General features: G+C 41.3%; 1 protein-coding gene across 1 annotated transcript in view; it reads right to left on the bottom strand.

Annotated features, from left to right (window-relative positions):
- Positions 1-19,335, bottom strand: part of MKNK2 (MAPK interacting serine/threonine kinase 2) — a 225,982-nt gene that overhangs the window by 176,934 nt on the left and 29,713 nt on the right. Inside the window, exon 2 of the mRNA XM_075850463.1 lies at positions 2,131-2,345. Coding sequence (XP_075706578.1) covers positions 2,131-2,181 — 51 coding nt within the window. The 5' untranslated portion in view covers positions 2,182-2,345. The remainder of the gene's footprint in view (positions 1-2,130; positions 2,346-19,335) is intronic.

The following is a 19,335-nucleotide window of genomic DNA, read 5'->3' as shown; positions in this document are numbered from 1 at the left end:
GGGGATGTTAACTAGTAAACTATTTTGTGTGGTATTACTATCTGTTTTACAAGCAAATACATTTAAATTTAGAAAAATGCTGATTTTTGCAAATTTTTGCTAAAATTTCAAGTTTTTCACAAATAAATATTGAATTTATCGACCAAATTTTTTCACTAACATAAAGTACAATATGTCACGAGAAAACAATCTCAGAATCGCTTGGATAGGTAAAAGCATTCCGGAGTGATTACCACATAAAGTGACACGTCAGATTTGAAAAAAATCATCTGTGTACACAAGGCCAAAACAGGCTGTGTCCTAAAGGGGTTAAAAGCCTATTAGGACATACAGTGATTGGGCATCCACTTGGCAAATGAGGAAAAAAGTGAAAGTTATGCATCTGGCTACCAACAATCTGCCTGCATAATATGTCCTAGGGGGAGCTACACAGGGAGAGTCACTTGTTGAGGAGGATCTGGGTGTACTTGTAGATCATAGACTAAACAACAAGCAGGTAATGTCAATCCGCTGCTTCTAAGGCCAGCAAGAAATTTGTGTGTATTAAAAGAGGCATGGGCTTGTGCGACAGGGATATAATATTACCACTTTACAAAGCATTTGTAAGGCCTCATCTAGAATATGCAGTTCAGTTCTGGACTCCAGTTCATAGAAAGGATGCCCTGGAGTTGAAATACAAAGAAGAGTATGAAAATACAAAGAAGAGTAACTAAACTAAGAAGGGGCATGGAGAATCTAAATAGGTTTAATTCTTTTAATCTTTCCTCGTAACTTAGCCTTAAAAAGACGACTAAGGTGGGACATGATTAAGTTGCATAAATATATGAATGGCCCATACAAGAAATACCTGTTCCATGTAAGACCCCCTCAAAAGACAAGGGGGCACTCGCTCAGTTGGGAAAAAAAAAAAAAAAAAGTTCAATCTGCAGATGCGACACGCCTACTTTACTGAGAAATGTAAAGCCCTATGCACACGACCGTAAAAAAAAAACAAACACAAAAAACTAATTGCGGACCGCAATTACGGACGCGTCCGGTTCTATTGCCCGCTGACACCATTCTGTATCGCTACGGAAAGGTGTCCGTGCCGTAGGACCGTGCCGGGAATTATGGAGCATGTCCTACTTTTTCGTATTTTATGGGCCGTGCTCCCATACTTTGCGGACGCGGCCGGACGCCCAATCGCGGGCCGTGAGCATGAGGCCTAAATCTGTGGAATAGAGGAAACAGTAGATGGCTTTTAAAAAAAAGGCAGATAAAATCGTAGCACGAGAAAATATCAGCTCCTATGTCAATGTGTAGAATTTTTATTTCATCCCTTGGTTTAAATTTATGAACACGTCTTTTTATCCAGTTCAGGACCGGGCTATTTTGCGCCTTCGGGACCAGACACCGTTTAGCCATTTTTAGCACGTGTTAGTTAAATGGCTATAACTTTTTTATTTGTTGGGCTAACGACGTGATTTTTGCGACGTTTTTTCTGTAGACAATACAGGTTTCATTTTTTATCGTTTTTATACGCACCTTTTTTGCCATTTTAGAATTTTTATTCATAAAGTTTGAAAATAATAGTAAAAAAATATAAGCTTTTTTACGTTTCAGCTATTTTTTTTTGGTAATAACATAGTTTTACCCTAAAACTACCCGTTCATCGAGCGCTGTGTAAAAATACATCGGAGAAGACAGAAGCAGCTAAAGCTGCTTCTATCTTCTCCTCAGGGTCCCCGGCAGTCACTGACAGCCAGAGACCCGACATTCAGCTGCCCGATCGCGCGGGCAGCAAGTTAAAACCCGAGCCGTAAAAAGTCTATGGCTCGGGTTTTAAGGACCCTGACCGCTGGCCGTAAAAATACAGCCAGCGGTCGGGAACCAGTTATACAGTACTATGTAATCTCTATACAGACTTCTGGTTTTGGCCATGTGAAATTACACATTAAATATCTGTACAAGGAAAAAGTACCAGAGGGGGGTGTTTAGACAACTACCGGAATGTTGTTGTACCAAAAGACATACATTATACATTAGACTGTAAAAAATTTACTATCAAGCCAGTCTAATGAGACAGAATAGCTTTAAACAAAAGCATCATACACATTAATCCATGGGACACAATATTAAAAATTAACTCACCTTAAAGGACCGATGAAATCCTTTCATTTCGTGACTTTTTTTCTGTACCATTTTTGCAAGAGAAATAAATAAAAAATTTAATTCAATGAACCAATTTCTCCCAAAACGCCAAGGAGTTTAATACTGCCAGAATATGCGTTTAAAATGTTGGCAGTAAGAAAAAAAAAAAAGAAGAAGAATGGGGAGTGAAGATCTCAGATGGCTGGAAAGAGACCCTGTGAAAAGAAAGTGAAGCCTGTAAGAATTAACCAAATAAGATCAATTGAAACGAGACAAATGAAAAATAACCGCCTACACCCTTGAATATAATTTTTAGCTAAATAGGTTCACAATTCTGCACAGAATAATTTTTTTAGAGCTATCTCAATTCCGTTTTTAGATGCAGAGCTCCAAATCCCATGCGTAAGGCCTTATTCACACGAACGTGTTATACGCGCGTCGCACGAACCTATGTTAGTGAATGGGGCCGTTCAGACTGTCAGTATTTTCCTATACTTGCCCGTGTTTCGCGCAGCACGCACCCATTGAAGTCAATGGGTGCATGCAAATCGCGCACGGCACACAGAAGCATTTCCGGGTGCCGTGTGGGATGCGCGCTACAGTAGTAAAGTAAAATAAAATGAAAACAGTGCTTTTTTTTGTAAACATAAAAATCACGCAACCATGCACCATATGCTGATGCCACACAACTTTTGCACGCGCAAAACGGACACGTTCGTGTGAATAAGGCCTAAACTTAAGGCCCTACTGCCTGTATGAGGAGATCGAGGAGGGGGCAGATACATGCCTGCACTGGAAAAGTTGATCAGTGTGTCCGCACACTACCAAAATGTCATGGTAAAAATACATATGGAGCTAAATTTTATGGGATAGAGGTCATTGAGAAACATTTGCAAGGCGAAAATTATATTAAAAAGAATAAGTCGGAGAGAATCCTATTGGATATACCATTTGAAAACTATGCCCTTTGGGATTAAACTCAGATTTTGAATTAAAATGTTTTCTCTAATCACGGTCCATAAAAATGTTCGTAAACACAATCTCTATAAGCCGTCCTCAAATTATAAATTAGTGTGTGTATATAGCTCTAGTGCATTCAGTTGTAACGTGTTCGTAAGTTGACGATTCATATATGGTGTGTGTGTGTATATATATAATAGCGGGAGGGAACAATTAATCTGTTTAGATCGTGGATGTTTTTATTGGTATCCCATCAAAGGACATTTCGAATGGCTTAGGGTATGTGCACACACACTAATTACGTCCGTAATTGACGGACGTATTTCAGCCGCAAGTACCGGACCGCACTCCGTTCAGGGAGCCGGGCTCCTAGCATCATAGTTATGTACGATGCTAGGAGTCCCTGCCTCGCTGCAGGACAACTGTCCCGTACTGAAAACATGATTACAGTACGGGACAGTTGTCCTGCAGCGAGGCAGGGACTCCTAGCATCGTACATAAGTATGATGCTAGGAGCCCGGCTCCCTGCACTGTGTTCGGTCCGGTACTTGCGGCCGAAATACGTCCGTCAATTACGGACGAAATTAGTGTGTGTGCACATACCCTTACTATGAACAAAATAATACGTCACGATATAGTATTTAGGTTATTGGTCCATATATATTGCATTCGGCTTGGCTAGTTTTTTATGAATGCGGAGGATGGTGTATAAATATTAGATATTATGGATTGAATATTATCCATTTATAACTGGATTGCATTAATGTGCTTATATTTTTATATAATGTCTAACAATTTTTCTATGCGGAGGAAAGAATTTTCTATGCGGAGGAAAGAATAAAAATTAAAGAGGCTCTGTCACCAGATTTTGCAACCCCTATCTGCTATTGCAGCAGATAGGCGCTGCAATGTAGATTACAGTAACGTTTTTATTTTTAAAAAACGAGCATTTTTGGCCAAGTTATGACCATTTTTGTATTTATGCAAAGTAAAAGTCCAAGTGGGCGTGTATTATGTGCGTACATCGGGGCGTTTTTACTTCTTTTACTAGCTGGGCGTTCTGACGAGAAGTATCATCCACTTCTCTTCAGAACGCCCAGCTTCTGGCAGTGCAGACACACAGCGTGTTCGAGAGATCACGCTGTGTCGTCACTCACAGGTCCTGCATCGTGTCGGACAAGCGAGGACACATCGGCACCAGAGGCTACAGTTGATTCTGCAGCAGCATCGGTGTTTGCAGGTAAGTCGATGTAGCTACTTACCTGCAAACGCTGATGCTGCTGCAGAATCAACTGTAGCCTCTGGTGCCGACACGATGCAGGACCTGGGGCAGGAAGTGAGTGACGTCACAGCGTGATCTCTCGAGAACACGCTGTGTCTGCACTGCCAGAAGCTGGGCGTTCTGAAGAGAAGTGGATGATACTTCTCGTCAGAACGCCCAGCTAGTAAAAGTAGTAAAAACGCCCCGATGTACACACATAATACACGCCCAGTTGGACTTTTGCAAGCCTCATTTGCATAAATACAAAAATGGTCATAACTTGGCCAAAAATGCTCGTTTTTAAAAAATAAAAACGTTACTGTAATCTACATTGCAGCGCCGATCTGCTGCAATAGCAGAAAGGGGTTGCAAAATCTGGTGACAGAGCCTCGTTAAGCCTAGAAGCAAGGAGCAAAATAACCACACGGTAGAATCTGCTATGTGGCGCGCGGTAGAGAGTGTGAAAACTTTAATTTCTCATAATACATTTGCTAAAAATATGAAAAGAATAAATATGTGTTTAGACATGATTAATTTGTATAATTTTATGTTGTATTTAAATCTTAAGTATTACGGTGTGTTGAGTCTTGGTCATGAAAGGGTTAAATAGCCACCAAGGGTCATTGATGCCCGTGTCCAGGTCAAATTTTCCATTTCGGATGTGCACTTCTTTAACCCCTTTAGGGTATGTTCACACGATCAACAAAATAAAGTCTGAAAATACAGAGCCGTTTTCAAGGGAAACCGCTCCTGATTTTCAGACGTTTTTTGAGCAACTCGCGTTTTCCGCGGCGTTTTTTGAGCGGTTTTCATTGGAGTCTGAGAAAACTGCTCCAAAAACGTCCCAAGCAGTGTCCTGCACTTCTTTTGACGAGCCGTCATTTTACGCGCCGTATTTTGACAGCGACGCGTAAAATGACAGCTCGTCTGCAAAGAACATCGTAAGACCCATTGCAAGCAATGGGCCGATGTTTGCCGACGTAGTGGAGCCGTCTTTTCAGGCGTAAAACGCCTCCATTACGTCTGAAAAGAGGTCATGTGCACATACCCTAAGGACGCAGCCTGTTTGGGCCATGTGGACACATGTCAGATTCCAAAAAAATCTGTCACTTTATGTGGTATTAACTCTGGGATGCTTTTGCCTATCCAAGCGATTCGGAGATGGTTTTCTCGTGACATATTGTACTATGTTAGTGAAAAAATTTGATTTATAAATGCAATAATGATTTGTGAAAATAAATTTTTCTAAATTTAAAATGTGTTTACTTGTAAAAAACACAGTAATACCACACAAAGTAGTTACTACTTAAAGGGGCTCTGTCACCAGATTATAACTGCCCTATCTCCTACGTAATCTGATCGGCGCTGTAATGTAGATAACAGCAGTGGTTTTTATTTTTAAAAACAATCATTTTTGAGCAAGTTACAAGCTAGTTTAGATTTATGCTAATGACTCTCAATGGACAACTGGGCGTGTTTTTACTTTTTACCAACTGGGTGTTGTACAGAGGAGTGTATGAGGCTGACCAATCAGTGATCAATCAGTGTCCTACACTTCTCATTGTTCCAGCCCAGCATGATCCACAGCACAGTGTGATTGTGCAGTGAAAAAGTAAACACGCCCAGTTGCTTAAAACACAATACACGCCCAGTTGCAAATAAGAGAAAACACGCCCAGTTGTCCATTAGAAAGGCTCATTTGCATAAATGTAAAATTGCTCATAACTTGGCCAAAAATGATAGTTTAAAAAAAAAAACAACGTTACTGTTATCTACATTGCAGCGCCGATCACATGCAATAGGAGATAGGGATTTGATAATCTGGTGACAGAGCCTCTTTAACATTTCCCATATGTCTACTTTATGTTTGCATCGTTTTTTGAATGTACTTTTATTTTTCTAAGACGTTACAAGGCTTAGAACTTCAAAATTTCAATAGGCCATTTTTTCAGGGACCAGTTTAGATCTGAAGTGGCTTTGAGGGCCTTCTATATTAAAAAGCCCCCATAAATTACCCCATTTTGAATACTGCACCTCTCAAGGTATTCAAAACCACATTCAGAAAGTATTGTAACCCTTTAGGCGTTTCACAGGAATTAGGACAAAGTGGAGGTTAAATTTACAAATTGAATTTTTTTTGCCGAAATTCATTAGTAATAAAAAAAATAAAAAATAAAAAAATATCTGTAACACAGAAGGTTTTACCAGAGCAATGCAACTCAATATTTATTGCCCAGATTCTGCAGTTTTTAGAAATATCCCACGTGGCCCTAGTGTCCTAATGGACTGAAACACAGGCCTCAGAAGCACCTAGTGCATTTTGGGGCCTCCTTTTTTTAGGAATATATTTTAGGCACCATGTCAGGTTTGAAGAGGTCTTGTGGTACCTAAACAGTCAAAACCCCCCAAAAGTGACCCCATTTTGGAAAAACTACACCCCTCAAGGCATTTTTCTAGGGGTATAGTTAGCATTTTGACACCAGTTTTTTTGCAGAATTTAGTGGAATTAGTCTGTGAAGATGAAAATCACCTTTTTCCCCTGCGGAAATAGAATTTGTTCAATTTTAGAAGGAATGAGAAAAAGCACCCCAACATTTGTAAAGCAATTTCTCCCGATTACGGCAATACCCCATATGTGGTCAAACTAATAAGGGGTATAAGGTATAAGGGCTCATAAGGGAAGGAGCGCCTTTTAGAGCGCAGATTTTTGCTGGATTGGTTTTCAGTGCCATGTTGGGTTTGCAACACCCCGGAGGCACCAAAACAGTGGAAACCCCCCAAAAGACACCCTATTTTGGAAACTACACCCCTCAAGAAATTTGTCTAGGGGTATAGTGAGCATTTTGACCCCACTTGATCTTTTTTTAGAGCGGTGACCAAAAAAACGATTTTGGCGCTTTAAACTCTTTATTTCTTACAGCGTACACCTACATTTTACTTTATTCTGCCGGTCGGTATGATTACGGCGATACCATATGTGTATAGTTTTTTTAAAGTTTTGCAGCGTTTGCACAATAAAATTACGTTTCTATAAAATAATTTATTTTCTGAGACGCCCTATTCTGAGCCGCAACTTTATTTTTTCGTCAAAAAAAAGCTGTGGGAGGTCTTGTTTTTTGCGTGACGGGTTGTAGTTTTTATTGGTACTATTTTGGGGTAAATGCGACTTTTATCACTTTTTATTCTATATCTTGGGAGGGGTGGTGACCAAAAAAATAGCGATGCTGACATAGTTTTCCGTTTATTTTGTTTGCGGCGTTCACCGTGCGGGAAAAACATTATAGTTTCATAGTTTGGGTCGTTACGAACACCGACACCAAATATGTGTAAATTTTTTTCCCTATAATAAATAAATTACAGCAAAACAAAAACTTTTATTTTTACACTTTTATAAAACATTTTCATTACTTTTTACACTTTATTTTTTTACCAGCAGCTCTGATCGCTGCTAGAATACATTACACTACTTAGGTAGTGTAACATATTCCAACTGTCAGTGAGATGTCATTGGTCCTCATAGGCTTCCATACAATTGCATGGGGGGATGCTTATGTGCTACAAACCCCCTAAATGTGGCGATCGCAATCGAGCACCACCTTTAACAGGTTAATTGCCAAAAGGTATTGTGTAAGTTAGGCAGTTCTACCACACAAAATTGTTGCTAATTAACATCCCCCACATGTCTACATTAGATTGACATCGTTTTTTGAACATAGTTTTATTTTTCTAGGACGTTAAAAGGCTTAGAACTTTAGCAGCAATTTCTCACATTTTCAAAAGGCTATTTTTACAGGGGCCAGTTCAGTTGTGAAGTGGCTTTTAGGGCCTTATTGATTAGAAACCCCCTATAAGTCACCCCATTTTAAAAACTGAACCCCTCAAAGTATTCAAAACAGCATTTAGAAAGTTTCTTAACCCTTTAGACGTGTCACAGGAATTAATCCAAAGTAGAGGTGAAATTTACAAAATTCCATTTTTTTTATCTAGGGTTTCCCGTGGCCTTGCAGATACACATACTTGCTTTGTCTCCATTTGCTGTGTATTTCATGCCTGTTGCATTACTGCTTGTACATGCTCTCTGCATAGACAGATGTCTTTGATGCTTTTAATGGTTTGTATATATTTCAAATATTTTTTTTTTTGTATTTTTCCATACTTTGTGTTAATTCTACCCAATGTTTTTAGGTCATATATAGATTGTGGGACAATACAGCCAAGTTCTACTGGGTTTAACCCCTTCCCGACATTTGACGTAAATGTACGTCATGGAAAGCATTGACTTCCCGCAAATTGCCGTACATTTACGTCAAATGTTTGGCACCGGCTCAGAAGCGGCCTGTGCGGAAAGGATTGCTTCACAGCGTAACACACATCTATGGATTATTTTTTTTTTATACCACCTGACTATGCCCCTTATATACTCCGCCCCGCTTACATGTACCCCCACATTATAAAACACCAGCAATACTCAAACAAATATAGTACCAAGCAAAATCCGCTCTCCAAAAGCCAAATGGTGCTCCCTCGGCTCTGAACCCTACAGTGTCCCCAAACAGCAGTTTCCTTCAACATATATGGCATCGTCATACCCGGGAGAACCCTTTTAACAATTTTTGGGGTGTGTGTCTCCAGCGTCATAAGCTGGGCATGACATATTTGCCACTGAATGGCATATCTAGGGAAAAATATACATTTTTCATTTGCACCATCCGCAGCGCATTCATTTATGGAAAAGACCTGTGGGGTGAAAATGCTCACTACACCCCTTAATAAATGCCTTGAGGGGTGCAGTTTCCATAGTGGGGGTCACTTATCAGGGGTTTCTTTTTATTATTTCACATCTGAGCCTCTGCAGTTGTGAACCAATACTTTGTAAATCGCCAAATTAGGCCTCCACTCCGCATGGTACTCTTCACTTCTGAGCCCTGTCATATGTCCAGACAAAAGATTAGGGCCACATGTAGGGTGTTTCTAAAACCGGGAAAAACTGCATAATAATTAGAGAGCTGTCTTGTTATGGTGGCACAAGCCAGGCACCACATATTGGCATATCTATGGAAAAAAATCCCATTTTCACTCTGCAACATCGAGTGAACACTAATTTCTACAAAACACCTGCAGGGTTAAAATGCTTACTACACCCCTTGGTAAATGCATTGAGGGGTGTAGTTTCCAAAATGGGGTCACTGCTTGGGGGTTTCCACTGTTTTGGGCCCACAGGCGCCCAGAAACCAATCCAGCAACATCTGCACTCCAAATGGCGGTCCTTCCCTTCTGAGCCCTGCCGTTTGCCCAAACAGCAGTTTATGACCACATATGGGGTATTGCCGTACTCGGGAGAAATTGCTTTACAAATGTTGGGTTCTTTTTTTCCTTTATTTGTTGAGAAAATGAAAAAATTTGCGCTAAAGCTACGTCTTATTGAAGAAAAAGGACTGTTTTTATTTTCACTGCCTAATTCTAATAAATTCTATGAAACATCTGTGGGGTCAAAATGCTCACTACACCCCTAGATTAATTCCTCAAGAGGTGTAGTTTCCTAAATGGAGTCCCTTTTTGGGCGTTTTCATTGTTTTGTCCCCTCAGGGGCTTTGCAAATGTGACCTGGCCTCCGCAAATCATTCCTGCTAAATGTGATCTCAAAAAGCCAAATAGTGCTCTTTCCCTTCTAAGCCCTGCCGTGTGTCCAAACAGCCGTTTATTACCACATGTGGGGTATTGTTTTACTCGTGAGAAATTGCTTTACAAATTATGTGGTGCTTTTTCTCCTTCAGTCCTTGTGGAAATTATAAAAAATTAGCTAAACCTACATTTTCTTTGAAAAAAATTTAGATTGTCATTTTCAGGGCCTACTTCCAATAATTTATGCAAAAAAACTGTTGCGTCAAAACGCTCACTATACCCCTAGATAATTTCCTCAATGGGTGTAGTTTCCAAAATGGGGTCACTTGTGGGGGGTTTCCACTGTTTTATCCCCTCAGGGGCTTTGTAAATGAGACATGGCCTCCGCAAACCATTCATGCTAAATGTGAACTCCAAAAGCCAAATAGCGCTCTTTTCCTTCTCAGCCACGCCGTGACTCCAAACAACCGTTTATTACCACATGTGGGGTATTGTTTTACTCGGGAGAAATTGCTTTACAAATTTTGCGGTGCTTTTTCTCCTTTAGTCCTTGTGGAAATGAGAAAAAAAAAAAATAATAATTTCTGTAAAAAACCTGTGCGGTCAAAATGCTCACTACACCCCTAGGTGTCTAGTTTCCCAGATGGGGTCACTTTTGGGGGATTTTTACTGTTTTGTCACTGCAATAGCCCTTCAAACCTGACATGGTGCCTAAAATATATTCTAACAAAAATAAGGCCCCAAAATCCACTAGCTGCTCCTTTGCTTCTGAGGCTGGTGCTTCATTCCAGTAGCACGCTACGGCCACATGTGGGATATTTCCTAAAACTGCAGAAACTGGGCAACAAATATTGAGTTGTATTCTCTGGTAAAACCTTCTGTGTTATAAAAAATATTGTATTAAAAAATTATTTCTGCAGAAAAATATGAAATTTGTACATTTCACCTCTACTTTGCTTTAATTCCTGTGAAATGTGTAAAGGGTTAAGACATTTTCTAAATGCTGTTTTGAATACTTTGAGGGGTGAAGTTTTTAAAATGGGGTGACTTTTTGGGGGTTTCTAATATATAAGGCCCTCAAAACCACTTCACAACTGAACTGGCCCCTGTAAAAATAGCCTTTTGAAATTTTCTTGAAAACGTGAGAAATTGCTGCTAAAGTTCTAAGCCTTGTGAGGTCATAGAAAAATAAAAGGATGTTCAAAAAACGATGCCAATCTAAAGTAGACATATGGGTGATGTTAATTAGCAGCAATTTTGTGTGGTATAACTGCCTGTTTTACAAGCAGATACATTTAAATTGAGAAAAATGCTAATTTTTGCAATTTTTCGCTAATTTTTGGTGTTTTTCACAATTAAATACTGAACATAGAGCAAATTTTGCCAGTAACATAAAGTCCAATGTGTCACGAGAAAACAATCTCAGAATCGCTTGGATAGGTGAAAGCATTCCGGAGTTATTACCACATAAAGTGACACGTCAGATTTGAAAAATGAGGCTCTGTCAGGAAGGTCAAAAGTGGCTAAAGAGGGAAGGGGTTAAATATGTTCTTGCCCCTGTCATATATAGTGGACACTTTATTATGTTTACGTTGGCAAGATTTATCCTGAATGTATCAATAGGTTGTGTTGGCAAATGCAGAGTGTGGGAGAAAAGTGAGGGACCTTTTAGGCATTACAGGATGTACTCCGGTTATTCCCCTTTGGAATAATCCATGGCTACCAGAGGTTGCTAGTCTAGAAGGCTTTGGAAATACAAGGGTATTTGGTGGGTAAGATTTATATAAGGGGGAGGTTCTGAAACCGACTGTAGGTCAGAAAAAGGAGTTTGCCTTGCCAAATGCTTCCTTTTTTGCATTATTAACAGATGACATGCACTAGAAAAAGTCACATTGGGGATACCTTGGTTTGTACTACAAATACTCCCGTTACGATTGTGGGCTGTACGGAGAAATCTAAAGAGATTATTTCAGCAGTATACCAATACCGGTTGGGCAAGGAACATTCTAAATTTCCCCTAGGTATTAACCGTTCCAGACTGCCAGCTGTATATAAAAACGTCCGGCGGTCGGGGTCCTTAACACCCGCACCTTAGGGTATTTACGGTGCAGGTTTTAGCTTGCAGCCCGAGCGATCGGGCAGTTGAACGTTGGGTCTCAGGCAGCGACTGCCGGAGACCCTGAGAAGATCGAAGCAGCGAAAGGATCACTCGTACACCGCTCAATGAGCGCTGCGTATATAAATAGAGGCAGCAGCAACATTATCACCGGGTGCCGTTAGCTGCAGGGTCTAACTAGACATAGCCCTATTAGTGACAATAGTCTCTAGAAGAGTGGTAAAATAAAGTGAAAGATGAATAAAAAGTGAAGTTCCCCAACGGATTTTTGACCTTTGAGGGACAGACCATAATAAAAACTAAAAAAAGTAAAATAAAGTGAAAAAAGACTTACTACACAAAATACCCCAAAGAAAACAAAAAACAATCAAACACATCACTCCCCCCTCGCCAAACATTGTAATGCTAGTCCTGACCCAAATACCCGAAAAAAAAAAAAAAAAAAAAAAAGACAGATCAAAATCTCCAGTAGACAATGACTATCACAAATGTAAATGGTATATTTTAGGATAAAGCTATATTACCAGGAAAAAAAAAATAAAAATATTTGCTAAAAAGTAAAGAATTTTTTTTTTTTACGATTTTTAAAACTTTAACCCTAGAAATTCTAAAATAGCAACAAAATGTATAGAACTGATAACCAGTGTAGTCTACAAAAAAAACATTGCAAACACTGCACCCTAAAACGGTTCAATACAGTTAATGTATGGTACTTCGATACTAAGCTCTGTGGCCGCACAACTTAATATTTTAAAACACATGAATTTAGTCAGAGCGGGGCTGCGACTGTGTAAGGCCCTGTTCACACAGATTTTTTTTATGCTGGCAGAAGATTCTGCCTGGAAAAATCAGCTCCGGTTTTTTTAAGTTGTTTTGCACCACACGCATTTGAGGCTTTTTATTTCTTTTTTTTTAAGCCATCTTCAACAGAAAAGATGGAATAACCACAAGCGTTACGCGTTTATTTCCGTCTCCCATTGATTTCAATGGGGTTTTTGAGGCGGAAAACTCAGTGTGAACAGGACTTAATACAGCCATTGCCCCGCTCCTAACAAGTGTGCCCATGCGGTCAGCATGTGATGCGTCCGACGCTGCACTAATGAGCAATGGCACTGAAGACAGAGAACATGGTCGGCGCACTGCAAAACACCCACATGTTAAGTCTTCAGCACCGCGGCTCAGAAGTGCAGCACCGGCTGCTGCACAGCACGCTGACCACGCACTTGTGGTCAGGAGCGCAGCAATTGCTGTATTACACAGCCACAGCCCCGCCTCAACGGCGGAGATTAGAGAAACCTCTGGTCTCAGCCGCTTTTTCCCTTGAATGCTGTGATTAAAGCAACATTCAAGGGGAAAATGAGAAAGGGGTGCCCCTTGGATCACGTCACAGGGATCGAGGGACATCGCATATATGGGCAGACAGCCCAGGATCCATTGAAGTACCCCAGGACTGTCTGACCATATTTCCTGTTAGGCTATAATTTGCTGCACTGCATGTTTTCCCTGCTTCAATGAACTTTTTAAAACACAGTACGTTTTTCATCAGGATTTCCGGAATTACCCGTTTTTTCCAGTATTTCAGAAGGAAATGCACTGACCAACATTTGCCACTCTTAGGCTCCATGCACACGCACGTAAAAACGCCCTAATTACGGGCCCATAGACTTCTATAGGCCACGAGTACCTTCCTGTGCCGTTGAAAAATATGGAACATGTCCTATTTCAGGCCGTAATTACGGCACGGGCAGGCCCATAGATATCTATGGGGCTCCTGTAATTACGGGTGGCTACGTGTGTGTACCCGTAATTACGGGACCGTTGCTAGGCGACGTCAGGGTATAGTCACTGTCCAGGGTGCTGAAAGAGTTAACCGATAAGCAGTAACTCTCAGCACCCAGGACAGTGACTAGCGCTAGAGTGAATATTAAAAGTTGACTTACCCAGAACTCCCTGCTTCTTCCTCCAGTCCGACGTTTCATCCCATGTGACCGCTGCAGCCAATCACAGGCAGCATCTGTCACATGGACTGACACGTCATCCAGGGAGGTCGGACTGGATGTCAAAAGACTGACGAGTCATCAAAACAACGGTACGCATGAATTTTTTACTTTCAATCGCTACGGAAATTCTGCCCGAAAGGGCTGCCCCTTCTCTTTCCAGCACTGAGAGAGAAGGGGCTGCCGATTAGTGCAGAGAAAACTGGTCCGTGAATATGGGTGGAATACGTGTGACAAAGGAACGTATTTTTTTCCTCCCGTAAATACGGTTCGTGTGCATGAGGCCTTCCCTTAAGGGCCAAAATTGAAGTGTTATTCCACAGAATGAATGACTTCATGGTTTCCCGTGCAGTCTTGGAGCCGGGGCTCAGCTGTCGGATGATAGCCGGGCTCCTGCTCCAATGGCCACGTTCTACGTTTACTTTGATGGTGGCCATTTAACCAGTAAAATGCTGTGGTCAATACCAACCGTGGAATTTAAATCATTTGCAGAGAGTGTGAGCTTCCCCTCACCCATCTGCGGCCTGCAAATACAATCACGGGCCTCAGATGGGGTGCCATGGCAGCCCCCAGGTCTGCCCTGGACATATGATGAATACCTATTCAAGCATAGACCATGGGCATACGCCAAAAAATAATGCGTCCGCACAAATCACAAAACCAAAACTGAATACCTATGATGAGATGTGAGGACATATAGTATATCCACAACAAGATAGACACACAGCACAAAATTTGTACCATGAAGATATAAAACAAACTTTATTGAAATACACAACAGCATATTGGCCATCAAAAGATAAAATCAATGATACAAGCAATAAAAGGATAGTGTGGAGATACAGCGAGGACACATCCAAATAGCAGGCTAATAAGTTGTAAACATCATGTGATGTGGTAAAGTACAGAAATCTACATCCAAGCAAAAAAAGATATATCACAGGCAGTATTTGTAAAGAGTAAGAACATAAATAAACTATACACCTGACCAAAGGCACAAAAAACGTGCACAGTTATAACAATAATCAGCTAGGATTGCATAAGAAACATGAGGAAGAGTCCGAGTCAAGGGCTCAGAGAACTATACCAACCCGTGGATTGCATGGTATGTCGCACACAAGGCATCTCCACACTAAACGCCCCAGGCGCGCGTTTCGCCGTCAGCTTTCTCAAGGGGTCAATATGCTGTTAGGTGTATTTCAATAAAGTTTGTTTTATATCTGCCCTGGACATATACCGATTAATAGATTGGCTGTCAAATTTACACTGGCAGGCAATAATGTTCTATAAGCATTATCGCAGCGATCAAAATATCGCATAGTAAAGTCCCCTAGTGAGACTAAAGAGCAATAAGTAATAAGTGTGAAAGTTAAAAAAAATTAGTCAAAAAAATTTCCATAAAAAGTGAATTTAGTAAACGTGTAAAATAAAAGTACACATATATGGTATCACTGCGACCGTAATGACCCAAACAAAGTTAATGTAATTTAAACTGCAAGGTGAACACTAAAAAAAAAAAAATGCAAAAAACAATGGCAAAATTGCTATTTTCTGTTGCCCCCCCAAAAAAAATCATAATAAAAAAAGTTAAGTCCCCCGTAGCCCAAAAAAACAGTACCAATCAAAACGACATCTCATCCCGGAAAAAAACAAGCCCTCATATCACTACATTAACAGAAAAAAAAAAAAAAAGTTACTGCTCTTGGAGAGACATTTTTGCATAGTTTTTATTGTGCAGAAGTCTTAAAACGAAAAAAAATAAAACCTATACATATGTGGTATCGCTATAATCGTACTGACCCATAGAATATAGGTAATGTGTTACTTACGCCGCACAGTGAACGGCATGGATTTAAAAACACATAGCATAATGGACTTTCAGGGCTTTTACTACTCTTCCTAAAAAATAAAAAAAAATAAAAAAAAAAAAAAAAGGATGTCTACCCCAAAGTGGTGCCATTAAAAAGTACAACTAATCCCACAAAGAACAAGTCACAGACCAAACACGCTCGTGTGTGTGTGTGTGTGTGGGAGGCCTAAAGCGGATTTTCATGCTCTGGGATCTAGAATGGAGGCAATGGAAGCCAAAATTTACCAGGGATGACTGTGAATCAGCACTCTGATTACATTGACGAGATCTATCATCAGCTTGAAGAAGCCCATTCTAAGCTTGAAGACATGGAAAATAGATCCAGGCGGGAGAAATTCCACATACAAGGTCTGTCGGAGAATGCTCTGGACTTCGAAACTGCGGTACATGATCTCTTCAAACAGCTTCTTCCCGATTTTCCAGACCGATATTTCAACATTGATAGAGTGCACAGGGCGCTCACTGCCCCCCCCATAGATGGTCTGCCCAGATTTGTGCTGGTAAAGCCTCATTATTCGGTGAAGGAAAAGTTCATGAAAGCTTCTAGGTCCCCAGACCAGTTACACCTGCGTAGCTGGGACATCCAGATATTTGCGGATTTGGCTCCTTGCACGAGTCAGAGGCGTCGTTCATTAAAAACCTCTCCTCCAAGTCCTGATACGCCACGAAATTAGATAGATGGGCCTTCCCTTTTCCTGTTACATTTGCCTATCGCAATCGAACACACAGCTTTGCTTCTCAGAGAAGGAGAAACCATTTTGGACCGCTTGGGCCTTATTTCAAAAGGAAAGGCCGCTCCCGCTGAGGAAATTGCCACAGCCTGCTTGCTCCTCTTCTACAGCAAGTCTTCCACCGCTTTGGAGTTCCAGACAGTCAGCCCGACATGCGGCTCCTGCTACCCGAGATTGATGATTCCGGATGTTCTCCTCGTGGGATCCTGCAAAATGGAACTTTCTATACATATCAGTTCCCTTTGATGCTTATTATTACCGTTTTTTTTTTACATTGTGGTTACCTTTATCAATGTGGCTGAGTTCGTGCGAGCTGGTCCTTCCATTGGGTGATTTTATGCCCTCCTCGGGATCTTATATTGTTCTTGTGGTGGTGCTCTCTCAACATCCCCTATGGCCCTGTTTGGGTGCCGTTCTACACCTTGCTATATGCACCGACATTACATCGGTTTATTATGGTCTCTTTTTTTTTACTCTTGCTCCTCCCCCCTTCTTTCCTGTCCCCTTCTTATGATGGTCCAGTGTCTCAGGAATTGTGCTGATTGATAACATGTAGATCATGGCTGACCCTTCATCCTCCTTTAACAGTCACTCCCAATGTTCAAGGCCTTAATTCACAGACGGAGAGGCAAAAAGCTTTTCAAACATAAATCTTTACAGTGTGATGTGTTTTTACTAGAACTGCATTTCGCCACTAACTTGTCCTAAATTCATGCATAATCATTATCCTTTGTATTATCTAGCAGTTGCAGGGGAGGAGGAGGGCATATTTTTCAAACAAAATCTTCCCTTCACATATCAAACCTCGGTGGTAGATCCTGAGGGCAGGTATTTGCTCGTTAATGGCACACTACAGGACACTCCGGTCACGTTCATTTCCCATTATGCACCAAACGTGGGCCAAATACGTTTTCACGGCCATGTTTAAACATTTACTGCCTAGGATGTCCTAGGTAAAGTGTTTTTAGGCAGGGATTCTAATATAGCATTGGATCACCTCGATAAAACGGGCAAAGGTCCTTCATCCCTTTGCCCCCTTCCCCCAGACAGGAATTGCAATTAGCTAGCTAAACTTTTGCACTCACATGATTTTGTAGATGCCTGGAGTTCTGCCAATCTTTCCACCTGGGATTACACCTTTTATTCTCATGCCCATTCATTTTACTCTCGTATAGTGAGGGTGTGACATCTCTCTGTGTGCTTCAGTGAGCCTCATGGGTATGTTATTTTCATGCATGTCTCTTGATCTTGTTTATGCATATTCATGCTCTGTTACCATGTATTATCAGTGATCAGAGCCATATCTCTCATATATATATATATATATATATAGCTGTTACACTGTTTGCTTACATGCTGATCAGCTGGATCACCTGACACTTGAGTGATGGATTGTATTTTTTTTAATACCCATGCTTGTTACTGAATTTCTACATTTTGCTCTCTGCACAGAGGGACGTGCTGTTCATGCTTTGCATGACTCATTTTTCATAGTGTTCAAGTATGTTCAATAAAGTTTGTTTGTCTCATCCAAACTACTGTGTGTTAATTGTACCCCACATTTTGTAGGTTTATATTACTCTCGTACAGAACATCTGTTCCTTCTATCTCAACTCTTGAATCGTTCACTTCGGGCCAAGATACACCCCATTTCGTGGTCAGATCATGATCTGGTGTGGCTTACATTGCATGGCTTCTGGCTTAAAGAGGCTCTGTCACCAGATTTTCAAACCCCTATCTCCCATTGCAGCTGATCGGCGCTGCAATGTAGATAACAGTAACATTTTTCTTTTTAAAAAACGAGCATTTTTGGCCAAGTTATGAGCATTTTTATATTTATGCAAATGAGCCTCTCTTATGTACAACTGGGCATGTTTAACCCCTTCCCGACATTTGACGTAAATGTACGTCATGGAAAGAATTTACTTCCCGCAAAATGCCGTACATTTACGTCAAATGTTTGGCACCGGCTCAGAAGCTGAGTCGGTGCCATCATCGTCAGATCTCAGCTGTATCTTACAGCAGACATCCGACTAACGGCGGGGACCGAAATTAGCTTCGATCCCCGCCATTAACCCCTTAAGTGCAGCGCTCAAACACAATCGCTGCACTTAAGGTGTTTGCAGCTCATCGGAGCCCCAGCAATGAAATTGCCGGGGTTCTGGTGGCTGCAATGGCAACCGGAGGCCTAATACTAGCCTCCCGGTCTGCCTAGCACCAAAGCCGGTCAAGATTCGCCCGGCGGCGGAGGCTGATCGGCTTCCGTAGCTGCCGGCAAGATGGTGCCGGGTCAGGAGCTGGTTCCGGAGTCATCAGCGGTGGAAGTCAGCTGTACTGTACAGCTGACATCCACCTGTAACGGCAGGAACCGGAGCTAGCTCCGATCCCTGCCATTAACCCCTTCGATGCAGCAATCGAAAGCGATTGCTGCATCGTAGCGGTTACTAGCAGATCGCCAGCCCTGAGAGGAAATCGGGACTGGCGACTGCTGTTATGGCAACAGGAGACACAATGGTCTCCTGCTCTGCCATTACGGAAGCCGATTTAGGCCCCGTCGGGAGGCGAAGCCTAATCGGCTTGCTGTCAGTGAATGACTGACAGATCTAATACATTGCACTATATAGGTAGTGCAATGTATTAGAAAAAAA

This window comes from Rhinoderma darwinii, chromosome 1 (genome assembly GCF_050947455.1).
Source record: "Rhinoderma darwinii isolate aRhiDar2 chromosome 1, aRhiDar2.hap1, whole genome shotgun sequence".
In the NCBI taxonomy this organism is placed as follows: Eukaryota; Metazoa; Chordata; class Amphibia; order Anura; family Rhinodermatidae; genus Rhinoderma; species Rhinoderma darwinii.
Note: the sequence above shows the minus strand (reverse complement) of the source record. Positions and strands in the feature narration are given on the sequence as shown.